General features: G+C 43.9%; 1 protein-coding gene across 1 annotated transcript in view; it reads right to left on the bottom strand.

Annotated features, from left to right (window-relative positions):
- Window positions 1-293: 293 nt before the first annotated feature.
- The window catches only part of RABIF (RAB interacting factor), a 35,867-nt gene continuing 15,441 nt past the window's right edge, over window positions 294-20,719 (bottom strand). Inside the window, exon 2 of the mRNA XM_069633690.1 lies at window positions 294-679. Coding sequence (XP_069489791.1) covers window positions 434-679 — 246 coding nt within the window. The 3' untranslated portion in view covers window positions 294-433. The remainder of the gene's footprint in view (window positions 680-20,719) is intronic.

The raw sequence follows: 20,719 nt of genomic DNA, 5'->3' as shown, positions 1-20,719 counted from the left end.
TCTCTTACCCTTCATTTCAATGACCCTTGTCAAATCATTCTTGTTTTACCTTCTACTGCGTAGACATCAGTGAAAACTATTTGGCATGATACATAAAACGCGTATCACATAATGCCAGCAGTAGTGTTCCCTAACTAAGAACATTAGGTCAATGCAATGTGGATACTGAAGTCCCACTGCCTATACACCAGGGCAGGTCTTGCAGAGCTCCAAACTAGTAATAGGAAAACGAACTTGTTGCATCACTTTTCTCAAGTCTTCAGGAACCAGTCAACATAAGGTGCATACAACAGCTGTACAAAAACTTTACATTGGGTGCTGAAGCAAACCTCTTATTGCAGGAAGGTTCCTTCCAAGTTAGTTATAGTAGAGACAATGATGCAGGTTAGCTCAATTGAAGGATGTCCATCCCTTCTCGTTTCCCTTAATCTTTTCATTCATGTTTCACACGGTCCAAGGCTACATAGAAGGTCTTCTTATCATCCAGACAATGCCACCCAATTGGCCCAATTTCACAGTCTGCACAGATTAGGAACTTTATCTTCCCAACATCCTTTGTGAAACCAACATTCTCGAAGGTGTACATGTCTTCCACCAGCCAGTGATCATGAAGAATGTCGCCATCTGGTGAGCTACCATCTCCTAGAGCAGTCTTCTTTCTCATGGATGGAAGAAAAAGCTGCAAAACAAACCTGGGAATGAAAATGCGTAGTCTTCCAAACATATAGACACTTCTTTACATAAATAGCTGTAACATCCGTTATCCTAGCCAACAATTACTTATATTGTCCATCTACTAAAAACGATTTGACAGGCTTGCTAGTTAGGAAAGGTGAAAGCATGGGACACTTGCAAAGGTGCACAGGTTCAGAACTAGGAGACCTGACAATTCTAAAGAAAGCAAATGTGTAACTGATGTGAGACTATACAAAAATATTCTAGGCATATGCGTCTGTAAATCAAACTATTACTACAGGTTACAATGGATTGGTTTCTTTCAAACATTGATTTTACTTTTTTGCTAGAATAAACAGACATCTTAAAATACTGCGCAGGTGTAAGGTTAGCTTCATGATCTAGGTTTTATAAATGTAATGCTTTTTTATATGCACAGCCCTTCACATAATTGGGGGTGGTCTCCAGCTTTGCATGAAATTGCTAGCAATCCCCTGCGGAAAGGACAAATGGGCAAACTTTCAAAGCACCTTTTTGGTCAGATAGAGGACAAACTGGATATATAGTTAACGCTTGCCGTCCCTGTAGGTAGGGCATGCATTTTCTGCTGCACAATGCATGTAAAGTGTCTCACCTTATTTCCCTTTTTAATCTAGACTACTTAAAGTCTACTTGTATAGTTCTCCCCCAGGCACCCGAAAACAAAATCTATACATGAATTGCAATTGGTCCAGAGTGCAGCAAAATTCTCAAAGTATTGGACAAAAATATTCAGTGACCTCAGAAAGCACAATTGTGTCTGACTGCAGGAAATCACTACATTGGCTCCTACAGAACAGTTGCTTTGAAAATTAAATGCTGCTTCCATAAACGTCTTTGTTATATGAGAACATTCAGTGGGCTACAACACACTGTCAAAAGGATCAATGTTTCCTACTCATAGCTAGATACAAAGTTAAGATAGGGGGGCGTGGAGGGGAAGCGTCAATGCATTCCCCTTAAAAAATGGAAATCAACTTTGTGACATGGGAAGTACCCTGGCCTGGTCAGGGGTTGATGGGGACCATTCTCTGCCTGGGGTGGGAGGCCTACCAGGGAGGAATCCAGAATCGGTTCTACCCCAAGGAGTACAGTGGCAGTTTGGAGTGTTGCCTCCCCATGTGCCAGTTTACATAACCCCATGCTACAACACTAAATGCTGGCAAGGTTTTCTCTTCACATTTCAGAAAAACAACAAATACGAGAGGAAGAGGGAGAGACCCAGTTTCTATATCAACAAACAGCGAAGCAGGGGGGAGAGCAGCAGAGATAGGCATTCTCTGAAGCCGCGCACAGCACCTCAGCCTCACAGGGCAAGGTAACATCCCCCTAGACCACCAGGTACTTGAAACAGTGTGGCAGCTGTTCCAACGATCCAACAAACTAGGTTTCCCTTACATGAATATGAACACTACACAGCGTGGGCCGCCAGTCACACAGCCCCACGCAGAGAAAAGGGGTGGGGCTTAACGCACATTCTGTAACGCTGTTCCGTCCCAAGCAGGGAAGACTGCACCAGATTCTCCAGAGTTAGAGAGCCAATCAGTGGACAGGGAGGGGTTAAGACAGGTTGGAGGATACAGGAAGGTGTATTCTTTTGGGTTAGGTCAGAGGAAGAGGTGGCAGACCAAGAGACCAGCAGGAGGAAGGATGGTGGAGCATGGAGGCAATTTCTGGAGCAGGTGAGGCAACAGTGACTGCAAGTGGTACTGTGTTGCGAGTATGCGTGAAAGAGTGGCAAGTTTATTTTGGAAAGGGAGTGTAGGGGGCGACTGTGAAAAACCTGCAGGAGTGAAAGGAGGGTGTTTTGAGTAGCAAGGGGTTGGAGAAGTAGGATTAGTGTGGTAGCGTGGAGAAGGGGGTAGCAACACTAAAGGAGGCAAGGCTTACAAGGAGTGCGACATTGGAGGGACAGAGGAAGACATGAGGAGTAGAAGAGGAGGTGGGCCTAGTTGGAAGGAGAGTGGTCATGGGCAATCTGCCCACAGCGAGTCATGGGTAATCTGCCCACAGTATAACTAAGTCACCAAAATTAGATCACTATTTTTTGTACCTACATTATGACACTTTTCTCAAAATAAAAACACGTCCACATTTGGAAAACCATGCTTTAAAAAGGTCCTTGCCAATGCTCCTTGCATGACTTTGCTGCAAATCCGTCCAGGTTTTATTTTTTGAAAACAGTCAAAATGTACGTACATAAAATGGTCATAACTTAGCTCGCACTTGACAACATTCATTAAGACTTTGCACAAACATTCAAGGTTGGGTCTAGAATCTTTCTAAAATCTTTTCTACACATTTGTCAAACGGTAGCAAAGTTATAAGTCATCCAAAAATATTTACCCCTCCCACACCCCTAATTTTGCCCCCTACAAAATCACACCTAACTTTTCAAATACATTCAAATCTGGGTCTTAAATCTTTTTGCAAACTTGTGTGCAGATTTGTGAAACAGCACCAAATGTATAAGCCTTTCAAATATTTTGGGAACCCACCTAATTTTATTCCCCTCTTGGCAAGACAGCGCCAAACTGTAGAACCATTCAAGGTCAGATCTAGAATATCACAAAATGTCATTCAGTTTTATTCAGTGACACCAAAGTTATAAGCCATCCAAAAACTGCTTTTCACCATCCCTTTAAGGCAAAAGTATGTATGGATGTCCCCGAACATCTGAGATGTTCACAAACATTACAGGGCTGTCCCAAACTTCTAAGGTGGAAAACCACCAATTTTTTGCCTTTTTATGGCCATGTCCCATCCCAAACCTCATCACCCCTCACCTCCCCAGAGATCGTTTCATTAGTATGACAAGCGCATGTGTTTTTTTCATATGTTTTTACTACGATGTCCGCGGACAACAGCAGCTGTCCACGAATCCAACATGACGACCGTTTCAAAATATCTGACGCAGCTCACGTTTTGCACCATCCAATCAGCAAGCACATCCGATGTCAGCAGAGATCACGCCAGGTCCCAATTCATCTAGGGAGGTATCCACGGGCCGAACCCGGATACAAGGTTCAAAATTGCCAGGAGCTGGGAGCCATTTAGCTCATGGTTATAGCCATGGGGAGCATGGTTAGATATAAACCAACACCTACCAAGAGCTACATTTGACTTCTGGGGCAAGAGGCGCCATACAAATCTAGCTATGTGATTTTAACTATGTATGTTTGGGAATGTATATAAAGGACGATAAAAAACACACTCAAGGGATATTTAGAGCATATTGGATAGCATGACATGGACAAAAGGTTAGAGTTTGCATCTTGCGCAAAGTTAGATTTGCTGTACACACTGTACTAGCTCCTGCCTAACTGGTCATGCCTGATACCCAAAAGATGCTTTTTTCTCCTGGGCAACAAATCCCAATTTGGATCCCTGCAGATATCACCATTTTTTTAACCTACATTTTGTCTGTTTGGGCTGTAGGCGTGAGCACATTTTTTCCCCCCATTGCGTCTGAGGAAGACCACACATTTTGGGACCTCACTATACCTTTGCCCCACTGGATGAAACCTCACTAAACTTTGCCAAATCAATCTGAGGCGGCCATATACTTTTTGTTTGCAAAGTTAGTGAGGATTCATCCGGGGGGGCGGGGGGGGCAAAGTTATAAGCTGCCCACAAAGGGATCTTCCCATCGGTTGAGCAACATAACTACAGGGCCGCTACCGCAGGCCGTGTAATATAATGGTTGGGTATGTTTCCATGCTCAGCTGAAGCAAGTTATCAGAGTTAGGTTGCTCTCTGCTGTCCAAATGGCAAAGTACACCTCTGTATGCCCTTCCACTTCAACAACAGCCATCATTGTTACTATGAGCACAGCTCTATGCGGTCACCCTCATCTTCTACTATCGCTAACATTCGGAATCATTTTAAATTACTTCTTTCCACCCACTGCTCTTCACACAGGGCACGGCGGTTCCAATGTCAATGAACAGTTAATGACATACTCAATCCTTCAGTCTCTAAAGAGCGAAACGCTGTACGACGAATGCCCCCGGACGAGTGAAAACTGAAAGTAGGTGCTGTAATTATGCTACTACACAATCTTATGCCATCAAGGGGATCTGCAATGGAATAAGGTTGACAATTACAGATCTACAAAGACACATTCTAGAGGCCTGTGTAATCGATGGAATTTGGATGCTGTTTTTATACCGTGCATACCTTTCATTCCATCTGATACAAATATGCCTTTCAAATTCAGAAGAAGACAGTTACTACGTTAAGCCTTTTCATGGACCATTAATAAGTCACTGGGACCTACGGCCCCTTCCTGGAAGCGATCAGAAGGGGGACAGAAGTGACCCTATGAATTACTGGTATTGACCTTTAAGATATGCTAGAACGGCATATGTTACGCCGGGAATAGCTAGTATCTTTGCAAAATGCAAGTGCCAAACATGCCCAACTGTGCAGGAAAGCAATATATAGTAAACATGATGACTAATCATGGCCACATGCCCCTCTAAAACATATTAGCATGGGCTGCAAGTGCAAAACATGCTCAACTATACAAAAGGGCCACAGTGTATACAGTTCATATACACCAGTGATAATAAGCCAATCTACAATACAAACCAGAATGTATGTAGCAAATAAAGAAACAGTATAAAACGTGTGTAACAAAACCAAGCTGTCAATACTGACATTACAGAGAAACATCGATAGCATTAATTCTGATATCTTGTGGGGTTTTTTTTAACACCGTTGAGCCCTTTGGATTCCAAAGTTTCTAAACAAAAAATGAACTTGGATTCCCATTTTCTTAATGTCAATTGTCTATTGCCTTGTCTCGGGTGTTCAGGAATTTGTGCTAATCCAACAAATGTCCTACATATAATATCTTTGTTGCGTTTCTCCAGAAAAGGTGTGGTCATAGGATAAGGTATGTCTGCATTTTTAATAGCACAATGGTGTTGTAAAATCCTTAATTTAAGGGGTCCTATTGTGGATCCTACATATCTAAGTCCACAAGCACATTGAAGGACCAGGAATTACCACCTTCGCTGCAATCACTGCTAACTAGAGGATGCAGGCTATTGGGAACAATTTTTCCAACATGGTAGGATTGATACAGAGGGACATCATAACTGAATCACTGGATGACACCACTCATAATGAGCACTTAAATCAATGCAGCTGCCTTAGATACAATTAACCGCCCTGATACAGAAAATGCAACTTCCCAAACGGAACACAGAAACCTCTCTCAAACTAGTGGACAAGTTTTAAGGCTGGATCACCCAATTACCCCTTCCCCTGCCTGACATTTTCAAAAATGTGCTCCATAAAGAAACCCTGCTCAATCTTTAAAAGTTGATTAACCGATCACTGTAAACAAAATAGTACAAAAGACTTTTAAAGCCGCTTGAAAAAAGAAACTTTCTTGAAGAATGCTGCAGGAAGAGCAAAGGGCTCCAACAGACATATCCAATTCGCCCCACCCAGCATAAATCTTGAGCTACATATACAAAGAAATCCTCAAACATGTGGAATGAAATGGAGAAATCGAACAATCTCCGGTAGGATTTATTCTGGCGATAAGACTACAAGAGTCCGGAATTCGCGACACCCGAGTGCAATGGATAAAACCCTTCCTCATAAACAGAAGTGAAAAATCATATCCAAATCTTTTCACCTCAAGAAGGAAACCCACATGAAATGCGGTGTCCTACAAGGAGCTTCTCTCACCACTCATTTTCAAAATATACATGAGCCCTCATGAAAAGCATCAACATAATACAACTATGCATATGGCACCCAAATAATTTTAAAGCGGACAATGAATATTGACGCAAACAACGATTGCACAAGGCGCTTTAGCAAGATAAATGCTTGGATGACATAACTTGAAACTAAACCCAAACCAAAATAAGAGGGTCGAAACACGCGTCGGCTGATTTTCTCTACAAGCAAAATAAATATCAAGTTCCTTTGAACTAACAGACTCATTGTGAATTTATATTCACGACAATATAACCCAGTCAATCAATCAACGTGGGATCTGCGCGTCAAATCTACTTTCATTTTATTGTTCACCCTATGTTTCCTGGTTCTCACTAGGGGGTACCATTAGAAGTGTTTTTGACACAGCACTTCCAACTAGTAGTATATCATTAGTATCTTTTACTAATCTGCACTTTTGTGGCAGCAACAATTAGCACACTACCCAGTACAAGGACCCCTAGGTTTCATCTATATTTCAAAATTAAAAGCATGGCTGCTCAGAATAGGCTGGCTCTGCTGGCCTGTAAAAATGGGAATGAGACCAGAAACCACAATGGTGATTTAAAATGTATTCTCACAACAGTGGGACAACACTAGAAGGACAAGTCAACACCATAGTATGGGGTAAAGAAGTCCACACCAACGTCAGGTCTTCGCCGAACAATTCATAGGCTGGCAGTAGAGGACTGCATCTTAAAATCGGTTGCATCATCTTTAAATGTATTAATAATCTAGCTCCTATGTACTTGGCGGAAAAGCAAAATCGACCAACACCGTCCTTAAGATTGAAGGGCAAGTATTTGCTGCCACAATGGGTGACTAGAGGAGACAGTCGATTTTCAGACCAACATTTTGAATAGCCTTGCCTTAGAGCCAAGAAAAGTGGAATCCTTGCTGTTATTTAGAAAACAATTAAAAAAACATATCTGTTTAAATAAGCTCGATTTACAGCATTTGGGGGTGGGCAATTCTCAATGATTCTATACAGAGCACCTGTCGCAAGTACTGTTTAAGTACTGCTTGGCTGCCACGGCTGCTCCGTCGGCTGCTCCTCCGCCGCTTTTGCCGCTCCCGCTGTTGGACCCTTTAAGGATGTGAACTGGATTCAAGCACAAGCACTTTGTGGACTTCTTTCTTCATTTACTGATACACTATTTTCCTTCTTTCTAGAGCTCCTCCCCCCATTCAAACGAGTTTGGGCTCCTCCTACTTAAGCCATTGTGCACACGCACCGCGCGCGCACCTGTCGCAAGTACTGTTTAAGTACTGCTTGGCTGCTTAGCTGCGCAGCCAGCGGCGACGATGCCCTATATTATATTTATCATTTTTTAAAAATGTATTGTACGTTTTATTTTCCTAATCGGTTTTGGGAGTATTGGAAATTGCATGTTAATCTGTGCCCGCTAAAAAGCCGGTTTGTTTTTTTGTACCAGTGTGTACTGTGTTGTGTCACTAATTATAACTTTCTTCACAGGCCAGTACACATGTTCTTTTGTGCTAGTACAAGCTTATGGTGTATTTGTTAACAACGGGTATGCCTTTAACATTACACCAGAAGGGGCTGACTATACCATTCGCACGCCTCTCGTGCTTATCTCGTAAGACCATCACTCTCTCTCCTGTAAATACGTTGTCAGCACCAAAAGTACAACGGTGCTAGCTAAGCCTGGGACAAATACTGAAGTTTTACCAGATGCACACACCTCTTTCCTTTATGAACCGATAGCGCAGGTTCAATCAAAGTTTGATGCAAATGTGGCTGCGCTCCCTTTATCAGATAATACTATGTTGCATACTCCTCTGCCGCGCTTCTTCACCAAAAAGAAAGGTTCTCGACAGTTGCCAAGGCCCCCAACTTCCTCCCCGTGTTCTTACCCTGATCTCTCAATTCATGCTAGCCACTGTGAGTCTCAAAACTCTTTGCTCACAGATCCACATGGTGTAATAGATCTTATTTCAGGCACTTCAGGCACGGAGTCCTCCCCTAGCCCTCCATCCATTTCCTTTGTTTACCCCACTCCCAGAAGAGTGCAGGTTCAAGACACACAAGAGTGTTCCTCTCGGAGTCCGGTGGAAGATTGCATCTCTCCAAACATGCCTATCTCCCTCTCCCCCTGCACATTAGATAGGTTCGTTGCGGCCTCTAATGCTGCCCCTCTCGTGTTAACAATTCCCCCTGCCCAAAGCCTGCAGATTGTGCCCCCCGCCTTCTACATTGGAAACTGTATTAGCAGTGGCTCCTGTCCCCTCTTCAGTGCTCGATGTCACCCTAGCCGCTAAGCAGCTAAATCTGCAAAGTCTGTTCAAACTATTTGAAGGAATAGATGCAAAAGTAACAGAACAATCGGCGCAAGCCTACCAAACCTTGTCTTTATTAAAAACCCTGGCTTGCCACCCCAAATCGAATCTGCATGGTACTCCGACTGCAGATAAAGCTTCAGGCGAAGAGGTCTCAATCATCACTATTGGCTCGCCCGGACTTCCACCTTCCATCCATTTGCCCATTTCAGCTCTTCCTGCATTTGCTGACATTATCACTCCAGAGGGTCGCGCGAGTGCTCCCATTGACCCTGCTCCTTCGAATAAGTCGTGGGCGAGCCTCCCGCTCTCCCCACGTGCTTCTGGGCCCCTTCCTACCCCAATTTCAGCGACTCTCACGAATCTCACCAAGGGAGGGAATAGCACACCTTGTTTACCGGTTATGAGAAAAAGAAAAAAGGCCTTGAAGGTGTCTCGCCCCGTAACCAAGAAAAACCCCAAACAACTCATACTGAGTGTTCCGAAACAACAAAGAAAACTTTCTTTCAAACTTTGAAACCAGTGTCGGTGACAACAGATGACGTGCAAGCCTCCCAGTCTTCAGTGCCTCTGCTAGTCCCTGCACTTCCGATGCCAATACTTGCCCCTGCGCTGCCATCCACTGCTAGCTTCGAGAAAACTGGCCCACTTGTGCAGGCGCTCACAGCACCATTGGTAGTCGACTCAGTGCTACCATTAAAAGAGAACCTGCCTGCTTCACCATTGAGACAGGGCCTTTTAGAGTCCCTTTCTAGGCCCTCTGCCCCAGTGGCACAGCCAGCGTCTAGTATCACCGCGGTTTCGTTTTATCCTCCCTTGGATGCGCTAATCCGCGAATTAGATTTGGCAGCTGCGCGAAAGCACCCCATCCCTGATAAAAGCTCCATGGGCCTGGCTGAGTGTGATAACATCATGACCCCTGTTACCAACTCGAGATCCAAAACTGCTTCTGAACTCTCAATCACTCAAATACGTGAGGCGGTGGATGCATTTTTAGCATCCTGTACCCAGCCCATTCCCTCTATTCCACCCTACAAGCCATGCAAAATAAATTCGAATTTGCACCAATGGCTCCTTCCAGGTCCCTTGCCAACGATAGCTGGCATTCCTCAGCATTCTATGCTATCTCTTAGTCTGCCCCAAGCCGCTCCACCCCAGGGCATGGAAATGCCTAGACCTCAACCTACCGATGCTCCTAAACCTGTTAATCTTCAGCCTCGAAATGACTCAGCATTGATAACCAAACCCCATGCCCTAGCTTCCCGGAAATGACAATTCCAATTTGATTTTAAAATGTCGGGGAGGGGTTTTTGGCACCTACGATCTCAATCGACGTAGCGTGACAAATATGTTTTCCGAACTAGTGGAACTCGAAGATATTTGTTCAAGTGACATCGAACAAAGTGAATTTATCTCCGAGAACACTTGTTTGGTTGTACGATTGTGGATACCTTCGGGAATTGTTCTAAACACTGTGTAGAAATCAAAAATGCAATTGTTTAACATGGGCTTTTTACTAGCTTTTTACTAGCACAAGATCCAGCACATATGAATGTGGGATCTGATGTAAAACAAATGGCTTCTTACACCAATTCGATTGAATCAACTGTAAATAGTATCCATGGTGCTCAGTCTCACATGTCATAACATCAGTGACATTGAAAGAATGCCTTATTACTGTTGCTAGTTGGAACACCCGAGGCCACTCACATTTGCAAACTTCCATTGCTGGTTTTCCAACTGTATTTGATATAATAACACTTCAAGAAACTTGGCTTTTGCAAACCCCAGCATGGAATAACTACGAGATAGTTCTACTTCCAGCCATGGCTGGCCAAAAGGGACGACTGTCATCAGGCCTACTAGTGGGAGTAAATATGTCTAGAGGCTTTCCTATCCAGGCCTGGGCCTCGGTATCGGTTTTTATTCAGCTTGTAAAAATCTCATGCCCATTGCATTAACATTTATTGTAACCCTCTTGGGCTAACTGATATTGCGTTCTACGCGGGCCTGACTAGACTTCTGGATTTGGTACTTCTCTCTTCAGACATTACGGACATCCTTATTGTGGGAGATCTCAATTTAGATTGTCTCCATCCTAAAGGGAAAACCACCATTGATAAGGTTAAGCAGTGGTCTTCCTTTATGATGGAACACAATTTCCACATGACCAATGGTGTAATACAAGGTGATATCCAAGCCCAGCCAACGTGGCAAGAGGGTCGATACACACTACAATAGATTATATGTATACTCCCACCAACCTAACAGGGCAGATTAAAACTTTCCAAATTATCCCTCAGGTACATAGTGATCACCATTTGTTGGTTCTCACAATAAATTGGAATTATGTAGCTCCTCACAAGTCTTACTATTCGTCCGAACTGGTGGTCAACAATGCTAAAACGCGTTTTCGTTGGTCAGTTAATAACTTATCAGCCTTATCCCATTTGGTCATTTCGAACAATAACTCAGATAATCCAAAACAGTACACTAATCTTCTAATCACATTCTGGCATTTAGCGAAACATGGCAATCAAATAGAGACCCCCCCAAACACTCTTTCAATCCTCTAGTCAAAGCTAGAAAGACTGAATTCCATCGTGAAAAAAGGTAATCTGTAAATTAAATCAGGCTAATTGTTTTCAGCAATTGAGAGCAGCCAAATGCAGATACCGCAATTGGATGCGTCAACATTGAGCACATATACTGGAAAGGGATAGTGAGCATATGCTCAGACTAATGGCGAACAAAAATACAGCTGAAACCTGGGTTATCTTCAACCAATGTGCCCACAAGAGCCAGAGTGGTTTACAGGTTCTTAGTGTATCTGAGGCCCAGTGGATCGAGCACTATACCAATCTATATCCAGATCCGTCCTTTGTGCATCAGGCCCAGTTACCCGATAGCCCTCAGAGTTGGTCTCTTGATTGCTGCCCGCGTATTCTTGAGAGCTACATTAAATATATTAGCTCTTCTAGAGCCAAAAGGCCCTGATGGCCTTAGCAACTTTGTTTAAATCGAATCCTTCAATGTGGGCTAAAATCTTGAACAATCTTTTTCAAAACATTATTTTCTTTCGTAACATTCCACACTCATGGAAAACCTCCATCATCGTACCAATCCACAAGAAGGGAGATCATACCCTTCCCTGCAACTATAGGCCCATTGCCCTTTTAGATGCTCCAGGCAAGTTGTTCTCCAAACTTATCCTTCGGGATTTTAACATATGGACTAAAGCTGCCCATACAAGAGACCCCTTTCAGACAGGCTTTCATGCTGGCTTAGGTACAAACATCAACTTGCTTTGTCTTAATGCTATTAAATCCCAGGCACAAAGTTCCAAACAAGCACTATATTTTGCCTTTGTGGATCTTCATACGGCTTTTGACACCATTTCTCGTCCCATTCTTTTTGCCAAACTAAATCTAGAAGGTCTACTATCTAAGGCCATTCCAACCGCCCGCGGCCTAAAGCAAGGCTGCCTCTTGTCGTCCGCGACCTTTAATTATTTCATGTATGATGTGCGTCAGGTTTTCGAGGCAATATCATCGGACTCACCCAAAATAAACAACCATATAAATCAGACTCTTATGTATGCTGACGATTTGGTGCTAATTTCCAAAACCCCATGTGGCCTTCAAAAACTTTTTGATGGTTTTAACAGGTATATCGTGGCTAATGAACTGCGGGTTAACACTGCTAAAACCCAAATTGTAATTTATAGACCACATAACACGGCTAGATCTACATCTTGCTGGTCCATTAACCAAATAAAATTGGCTACGGTATCGAGTTATGTTTATCTGGGTATGATCTTTGATGGTAGTGCCTCATTTGTTGCTCACTTGGATGTTATGAAGTGTAAACTTGATTCGGCCATCTCACAGACTAAAATCATAATGCACCGCTATGGTGCTTTTACTATGAAACCGGCAGTACTCTATTGGAAACAAAAAGCGACTCCATGTATTTTATATGGGCTTGAGTCACAATCACCCTGGCAGTCAGGAGTCTTCGATAGGCTAGAAGGTAAATTTTGGAAAACAATTCTTCAACTTCCACAATGCATCCCAATAGTTTGGGTGCGTTATGAATTGGGCCTAACCTCCCTGAATGCACAATACCAGTGGAGAACTTGTGCCCTCCTTCGGAAATGTCTGATGCCTAATCGGCAATATAATGTTTTGCAATTTCTGTCGAATTATATTTTTCACACTACACATTTTGTCAAGCAGTGGTTACGTGCCATCTATCACATTTTAGTGGAAGCGGATGCATCTCTTAATATGCTTTTGACAAATCCCGACAAAGTAAAACAGCTAATTTATCGTAATGATTGGATCAAGACTCGATCCAAATGTTTTCAATAAAAATCTGCAATACCCGAAAAATGTAGGCACAAAAGGTTGGGATATATAGAACCATATCTTCTAAAGTTCCCTTGTAAAAAAACTACGATCAGGTATTTTGAGAATGCATCTGAATTTATGACATACTCGCGAACTACTTGCTCAATGCAAGAGTTGCAAGGGGTTGTAACTTTCTGCAGATACTGCCTAAACATTAAGATCACAGAAACTCTGGAACACATTTGATCGTCATGCCCAGCTCTATATCAGGAACGCCTGAAATATTTCTCTGGTCATTGTGGCTACTTGGGGAATTTAGATCCAGTACAAAGATGGTCCACTTTACTGTGCATGACAAAGGTCTCTTTACAAATTGCAATTGTCAACTTTCTCTATGCAGTGAAATTGACTTGTTGAAGAATTGTGTGTTTACTTACTGGTACCTTTTACTCGTGTGTATCTCGTCAACTTTTAATTTGTTTGGTGTTTTATATTAATTGAATAATTCTTTCTTCCTTTTTTGTCTTTAATGATTGCTAAATGTGTAGTATTTATATTATGAAAAGTGTGTTAATTTTTACCTATCATTGTATGTAAAGTCTTATATTGAAAAGTTGATTTATTTCAACGATATAAAAAAAAAACAGTTATTGTTGCTATATTAACAAGCCTGCCTTCATACGATTCAGTTCATGCCACATGCGCTATACAGATGCCTCAAGCCACATGCGCTATACAGATGCCTCAATCAATCAATCATAGTATGGAAATGCTTCCAAGTACTTTTGGTTAGATTTAGCCTGCCATCTGTCCGTTTTCCACACAGGACTGGTCATAACTTCATATATGCGATCAAGAATACACTATGCAACTATGATAAGTAATGTTCGGCACCTATCTGCTATTTTGACATAAACCAATAAAAATAATTTCTTTTAAAAAAAAGAATACACTATGCAAGCAGCATATAACTAGGTTTGCCAGACTACCTCACAAAGCAACAAGACTTCTACAAAGACTAAACAGAATGGCAACATAACCTCAGCCAGAGGCCTCCACTGGCTACCTGTGCAGTGAAGGAACCATTTTAAAGCACTCTGCATCACACAGCACTGCATGTTCAAGGAGGAGAATTGCTTAAATCGGAAATCACCCTCTATCAACCACAAAGGATTTTTGATCAAGTAAATGACATACATACTTATCGCCAAAAAGGAAGAATAAAGAGAAAAAAAAACACAATTTTTGGCACATCCTGGGAACCACAGACAAAGTTGGAACAATCGCTGGGCTCTTTCTGAGCAGTGGGGGTTGGAGGGAAAAATTCACAAAGGACCCCTTCACAAGCCTGGCATCGATGAGCTATGCATATTAGGAGCCTACCAAGCACCAACAAGGAGACCAGTGAAGGAAGGGAGAAGCACAACAAGCACGATGACCCAGAAATATGAGGTAGGACTTGAAAAGCTGAAGGAACATTTTGGCAAGATAACTAATGCCCACATTGCTTGTGCAGTCGAACAGCCCTTTCTGAAACCAAACTGCAGAGGTCCTAGGAGCCTTTTTTCCATGGCCCAGCAAGTCAGTTTTCGCAAGAGGATTTTGGCAAAAACATTGCTACTTGAGTCCAACATAGACAAAAGCCGATAGTTTTATCAGCCTTGCCAGGGTCTCCTTTCTTGTAGACTGGTATCAGTGTTCAGTTACACCAGCTTCTAGATACAGTTCTTAGCCAGAAAACAAAGGAAAGCGTGCACAATTGCCTAGCTGCACTGGAAGGCCTAATCGCTACCTGGGAATTGACTGGCGCAGGGGATGAATAGTTGAGGGATCAGCTTGTCATACACCCCTCAGACCCAGCCATACAGCAAAAACTGTGGCAGGCAAAGAGCCCCATATTGCAGAGTATCTCAGTTACATGAACCTAGGTTCAGAAAATCAAGCTAAATTAAAAGCTGAACAGCAGTGCTGCGCAACGGAAAGATTGAGCGTACAGAGCAATATTACAGATGCAAAATGGGGACCTTGAAAGGAACAATCAGTTTGTGTAGAAACAGGAGGGAAAAGGAAAAGGGTGGAAGGAAGCGCAACATTATTAGGAGTTTGTGCTAAACAGAACGCTGTTCAAAGGTAGCAAAGGCACAAAGTAGGTGCTGGAAGTTTCTGCCAATTTAATTGAAAAACATATTCCAGTGGACTTGATTTAATTTTATTACCAACCATGGAAGGCGCCTTTGACCCGTCCATGAACAATGACTGACCCATGTCAAGTGGGGGAGGTGTGGGGGGCCGTTGGTGGCATGTGTCATGGCCCAGAGGAAACCTGAAACCATGCAAGAATTCACAATCAGTTCCATTTAGTAGATTCAAAGAAGGGATTAGGTTTTGATGGAGCCCCAGAGATGGGCTCAGATTTAACACAGTTATCTGGCTTTCTTAGTGATGGCCAATGTCATCAGGGTCACCTGCTGGTGATTCTGGACATCACCATCAAGCACACCCACCGGGTAAACTTAGGTCTGCAGATGGTGGTTAGGCATCAGGCAATTGTGCAGCTGGTTGAAACGCAGGGTACTATCAGCTTTGCCCCCATGGTTGTTGAGCAATCTCCATCTCAAGTGGGTATAGGCTTAGGATCTTTTGTTCATATTTAGGCATTTTTACTGGCCCCTCCTTCACCGGTTCACAAACACCAATGTTTGCCCAGGTGCAGAAGGGCTTGACCAACTTGGTCTTCCTCCCTAGGTTCACTTCCTCCCCCTCTCCCGTTTCCACTTCCCTCCAGATCTTGGTATAGTCCATCTCTGCCTGCTCATACCTCGTCCAATTCTTTCTCTGCCATTTCTCTGGTGCTTAATCTCCTCCTTTCCTCTATCTTTCCCTGACTGTTCCTCTTCCTCCAGGTCCTTTTCTTCCTCTGCCCATGCTGTGCTCATCTGATGGTCTGTGTCCACCTCCACTCCGTTGTCTGGTCTTCTCCTCTCCCCTTGAGCGTTTCACTCTAGGAAAGTGAGAAATGCTCTCTTCCACCTCCAGTCTACTTCACCTTGTCCCTCCTTTTTGCTCCCTCATCTTCTCTTCTGTTCTCTCATCTCTCACAACCTTCTCTACATCCCCAGAACGCTAGCACCACACTCTACTTTGTACTTGACTCTCCTACATCTCCATACTCTTCTTTTTAACACCCATACCCCACCTTGGCTATGCTTCCCTTAAATGGGCGCAAAAAGGCTGGAGTAAATCCTTGTAACTGTGATCAGTGTAAGCTATGTAAGAGGTGCGCTCTTGTCTGTTCATTATGTAAAACTCAGGTGAACTACCTTTTCTTCAGGTGGCTTGTGTTGCATAGCAGTCCGCACTGTGTCTGCTCGCCAAGCAGCTGTCTGCCATCTTGGAATTAGGTTAATCAGCAATAACCAGGGGTGTTGCTAGGTCTGGAATAGATCAGGGGCTAAGCTCATGTCAGGATTGGCAGGATTTGGGGCTAGCTATAGCCTTTTGGTTGTAGTCCCTGAGCTTCTATCCGGGGCTACAACCAAAAGACCCGGGGCTATAGCCCCTCCCCACCCCCTCAGCAACCCCTCTGGCAATACTCTCGAAAATCTGTTAGACTATCCCTTTGGAATATTTCCCAGTTATGGTTTCTCCCTCTCCTTCCTGACACGTGTGGGTCTCCTCGCCAATTAAAGTGGGCTAGTAGATTTTACGAGTCCTGTGAAAGCGAATAGGTTCCCATCAGTAAGTGCTGCATGTCACCTCACAACCCCGTGACCTTCGAGGAAAATACCCCCCGCACCCCCATCCCATGTCGTCAGCTCAGGTCCATCATTTTCTGCACGGCAGGTCTGTCTGGGGCCTACCAAATACAATTTATCACTTCTTTTTTTTTTTTTGCACAGCATTTAAAGTGGAAGTGTTCCATAAGTGATAGTTCATTTAAGTAGCATTGTTTTGGACAAGTTGTTCGACGTTTTGGTTGAAAGAACTGAAAAAGGTGCAATTTAATTCTGAAACCACACCAGTTAGACACCTAAATCACTGCATTTGTCCAATACAATTAAAGTATGCCAGGCAGTTTTTAAAATATATCTCCCTAATATTCATGTGTTCGTATTTGACACACCAAAAAGCATATTTCTTTTGTTTAAAGTCACATTTTTCTCTCATCCTTTAGGAAGCATGCCTTTTTCAAACAATGAACAACCAGGTTACCCATTCGCACATTGTTGTTCGGACTATAAGTCTTGAAAGTTCATTCACAAAAACTACAGGATATTTTATAGCCTCACGCTTGTGATGCTGGAAATGCATCGGAGGGACAGGGCGTATCCTTGTCCTTTATTTTTTTAATAACATTTTATTGATTTTGAAAATAAAACAATACTTAATACATTCAAGACATACAGGCATACAGACAATCTCACTGCACGGCTCTCGGTTACGTTTGCAGGGTAGTTCTACATATTTAGTCTGTGTGTTATCGCCATGCATATAGTTCAGGTGAGTCATAGCAGTTCGGCAGTTCCGATGCTTAGTTGTTTGGCATCTCTAGTTGTCTTCCCACCTTTGCCAGATCTTGCGCGCTTTCCCATGGCACCCTCTGGCAGTATATCCTCTTGTTTCCATTGCCACACACACGTCCACATCTGATATCCATTGTTCATATTTTGGGGCGGGGGGGAGCCTGAGTCCCACAGCTGGGCCAGGTTCCTTTTTGCAAGGCCGTTGGTCACTGCAAGCATGAGTTTCTCAAAGCGGGATATCTCCATATCGTCATCTATTCCCAATATTAGCAGTTTGGGGTCCATTGGTACCACTCGGCTGATGACCGTCGGCAACCTGTCGCAGCATTTCTGCCAATAGCTCTGAATTCGTGGGCATTCCCATAAGATATGAAAAAAGGTTCCTCTCGTTTGATGACATCTTAGACAATTGGGGTCTCGCGAGTAGTATATCCTATGAATAATTTTAAGCTGGATCAGTCTGATTCTGGCCGATATGGCTGTTTCTCTGGGATACATGAGGGCTGTGGTCCAATCTTCTGGTTGTATTGGTCCCACATCTCTTTCCCACTTTGCCTTTAGGTCTGTGAGTTTGGTTGCGGCGAAGGAGGCAATTGCATTGTACATTGGGGAGGTTATTTTGCTGTCTATACGCTCTATCACAATTTTCCTCTCAATTGGTGTACATTCAGGCATATTAGGAAAGTCTACTGCACATGTGGTGAGCGCATGTAGCATCTGTCTGTAGTGGAAGTGTTTTGTAGAGGGTAGACTGTATTTATCTCTTAGGGTGTGGAAGGGTACTATTTTGCCATCTTGCAGCACATCTTCTAGCCTTAATATTCCAGCTGCTTCCCAGTTCGCCCATTTTGGAAGTTTGCTGAGTTCCGGTAGGTGCCTATTTCGCCACAGGGGCTGCACTGGTGTGACACCTTCCCCTCCCATCCTAAGTGTCTGTATGCGTCTATCCATATCTGTGTTCTATGGGCTATTATTGTGGGGGGGGGGGGGGGTCGGGCGTGCTATGTTTTGGTAGAGACTCTCCAAAGGGGAGGGCCCCTGTCCCGACTGTCTATCCGCTCGGATGTGTGGTAAATCAGGGTTGTTATGTAGGAGGTTGTTTAATATTGCCATCTGGGATGCCCAGTAATATGTTTAAAGGTGGGGAAGCCCAATACCTCCCTCCCATACAGAGCGTTGCAGGGTGTTCAGGGCAATTCGGGTGTGTCCTCCTCCCCATAGCAGTTTAAGTGTTCTGTCTATTTTAGGTATATATAGTGGAGCATTTTGCAGGATGTATAAGAATCGCGGTAACGTTAGCATCTTGAATAGGGCTGCTCTCTCCAGTAGGGTTATGGGGGGCGGGGGGGGGGGGGGGGGGAAGAGTCATCCAGTGTTTCACATCATTTGCAAACCTATTTGTGATTGGGTGCAAGTTTGTGGGTACATATTGTGTAAGATCGGTCGCGATTTGTACTCCGAGGTACCGGAACTGTTCATTTTCTATTCGGTATAGGCAGTTGTTTAGGGCTGTTGCATTGACTCCTTTGATCGGGAATAGTATGGATTTATTGCAGTTTACCCGTAGCCCACTGAAGGTTCCATATCTATTTAGTATGTGTGTGACTCTGGGACATACTTGCGACGGGTCACTTAAGTAGATCAATAGATCGTCAGCATATAGGGAAACTCAGCCGTAGGCCCAGTGGAATCCCTTCCATGACTGTGATTCCCTCAACATTATCGTGAGGGGTTCAATTGCCAGTGCAAATAACATTGCGGAGTGGGGGCAGCCCCGTCTAGTTCCCTTGCCCAGATTGATGCTACACGAGGTCCATCCGTTTACTCTGATCTCGGCTGTCGGGGCATTGTATAAAGTTTTACTCAACCCATACATTGGTCACCAAATCCCATTCTGGTCCACAGGGCCTCCCAGTGGATCGAGTCGAATGCCTTCTCAAAGTCTACGGGGAGGAGTGCTAGTGGTTCTTGTAGTGTTGGTGCCTTTTCAATGGCTACATAGAGATCCACCCGTATGAACATTCACAGGCTCCGAGGCATGAAGCTGCATTGGTCTGGGTGGATGAGGGAAGTTATTACTGTCTGCAGTCTGTTAGCTAGTATTTTCGCCAGTATTTTGGCCTCTATGTTTATGAGTGAGATCGGCCTGTAGGAGCTACATGCATCTGGTGGTTTGCCTTCCTTGTGCATCACCACTATGCTGGCCTTTCTTAGGTCCGGGGGAGAATTCCTTTTTCTTTTGAGTACAGGAACATTTTGAGCATGTGAGGTGCTATTTCCCCGCTGCCAATCTTTTGCCACGGTTCCGCTGGGAAGCCGTTGGGTCCTGGGGTTTTCCCATTTTGGAGTTGGGATAGAGCCTCTATCAGTTCTTCTTCTGTGATTTGTGTTTCTAAGTTCATTCTTTGTGTGTCATTTAAGGACAGGATGGTGACTTTGTCTAATATGCTGGTATCTATTGGGGTCGTCGGAGCAGCGTATAGTGCCTCATAGTAAGCTGCAAAGCTTTCTGCGATGCCCGAGTCGGTTGAGATCTGTTCGGAATTTGTGGTGTTTACGCAGCGTACCTGGAGGTGTCTATCCTCTCTCTTCTCCAACCATCCTTGTCCTTTATTGCTTTATCATGTATGCTCGACCTTGTTTTCCATGCAGGAGTTCACGTGGGACTCCTGGCGGTGCGTCTCGTCCTCTTTTTGGTTTGGTGAACAGACCCTTGGGATACCCTTATGGCACCCATAGGTGGGAGTACAACCGTGTACTCCTATAGTATGTTTTTAGGCACCTGTGTGTGGCCCACAGAGCAAGGTACGGGCTGGTGGCAGCTCCATGCTTAATTGACAGGTGCCCTGCACATCCTCTATTTTGGGATGCCCAGCACCTGTCATTGGAATCAGTGGGTCCCTGATAGGAAACAAGATGACCTCTTGCTTTCTATTGCATGTTGCCTTACTTTTCTCGAAGTGCCAGGAAGCCCTGACTCTGTCCCTCCCCCCTGACTGGCTGTTGGGTGGAAGTTCCAGATATGGTAGTGTGGGGAAGTCCAGGCCAGACCAGCTGGAGCCTTACCAATGACTGTATGTTGTGGGTATG

Source organism: Ambystoma mexicanum, chromosome 13 (genome assembly GCF_040938575.1).
Source record: "Ambystoma mexicanum isolate Mex_15411 chromosome 13, UKY_AmexF1_1, whole genome shotgun sequence".
In the NCBI taxonomy this organism is placed as follows: Eukaryota; Metazoa; Chordata; class Amphibia; order Caudata; family Ambystomatidae; genus Ambystoma; species Ambystoma mexicanum.
Note: the sequence above shows the minus strand (reverse complement) of the source record. Positions and strands in the feature narration are given on the sequence as shown.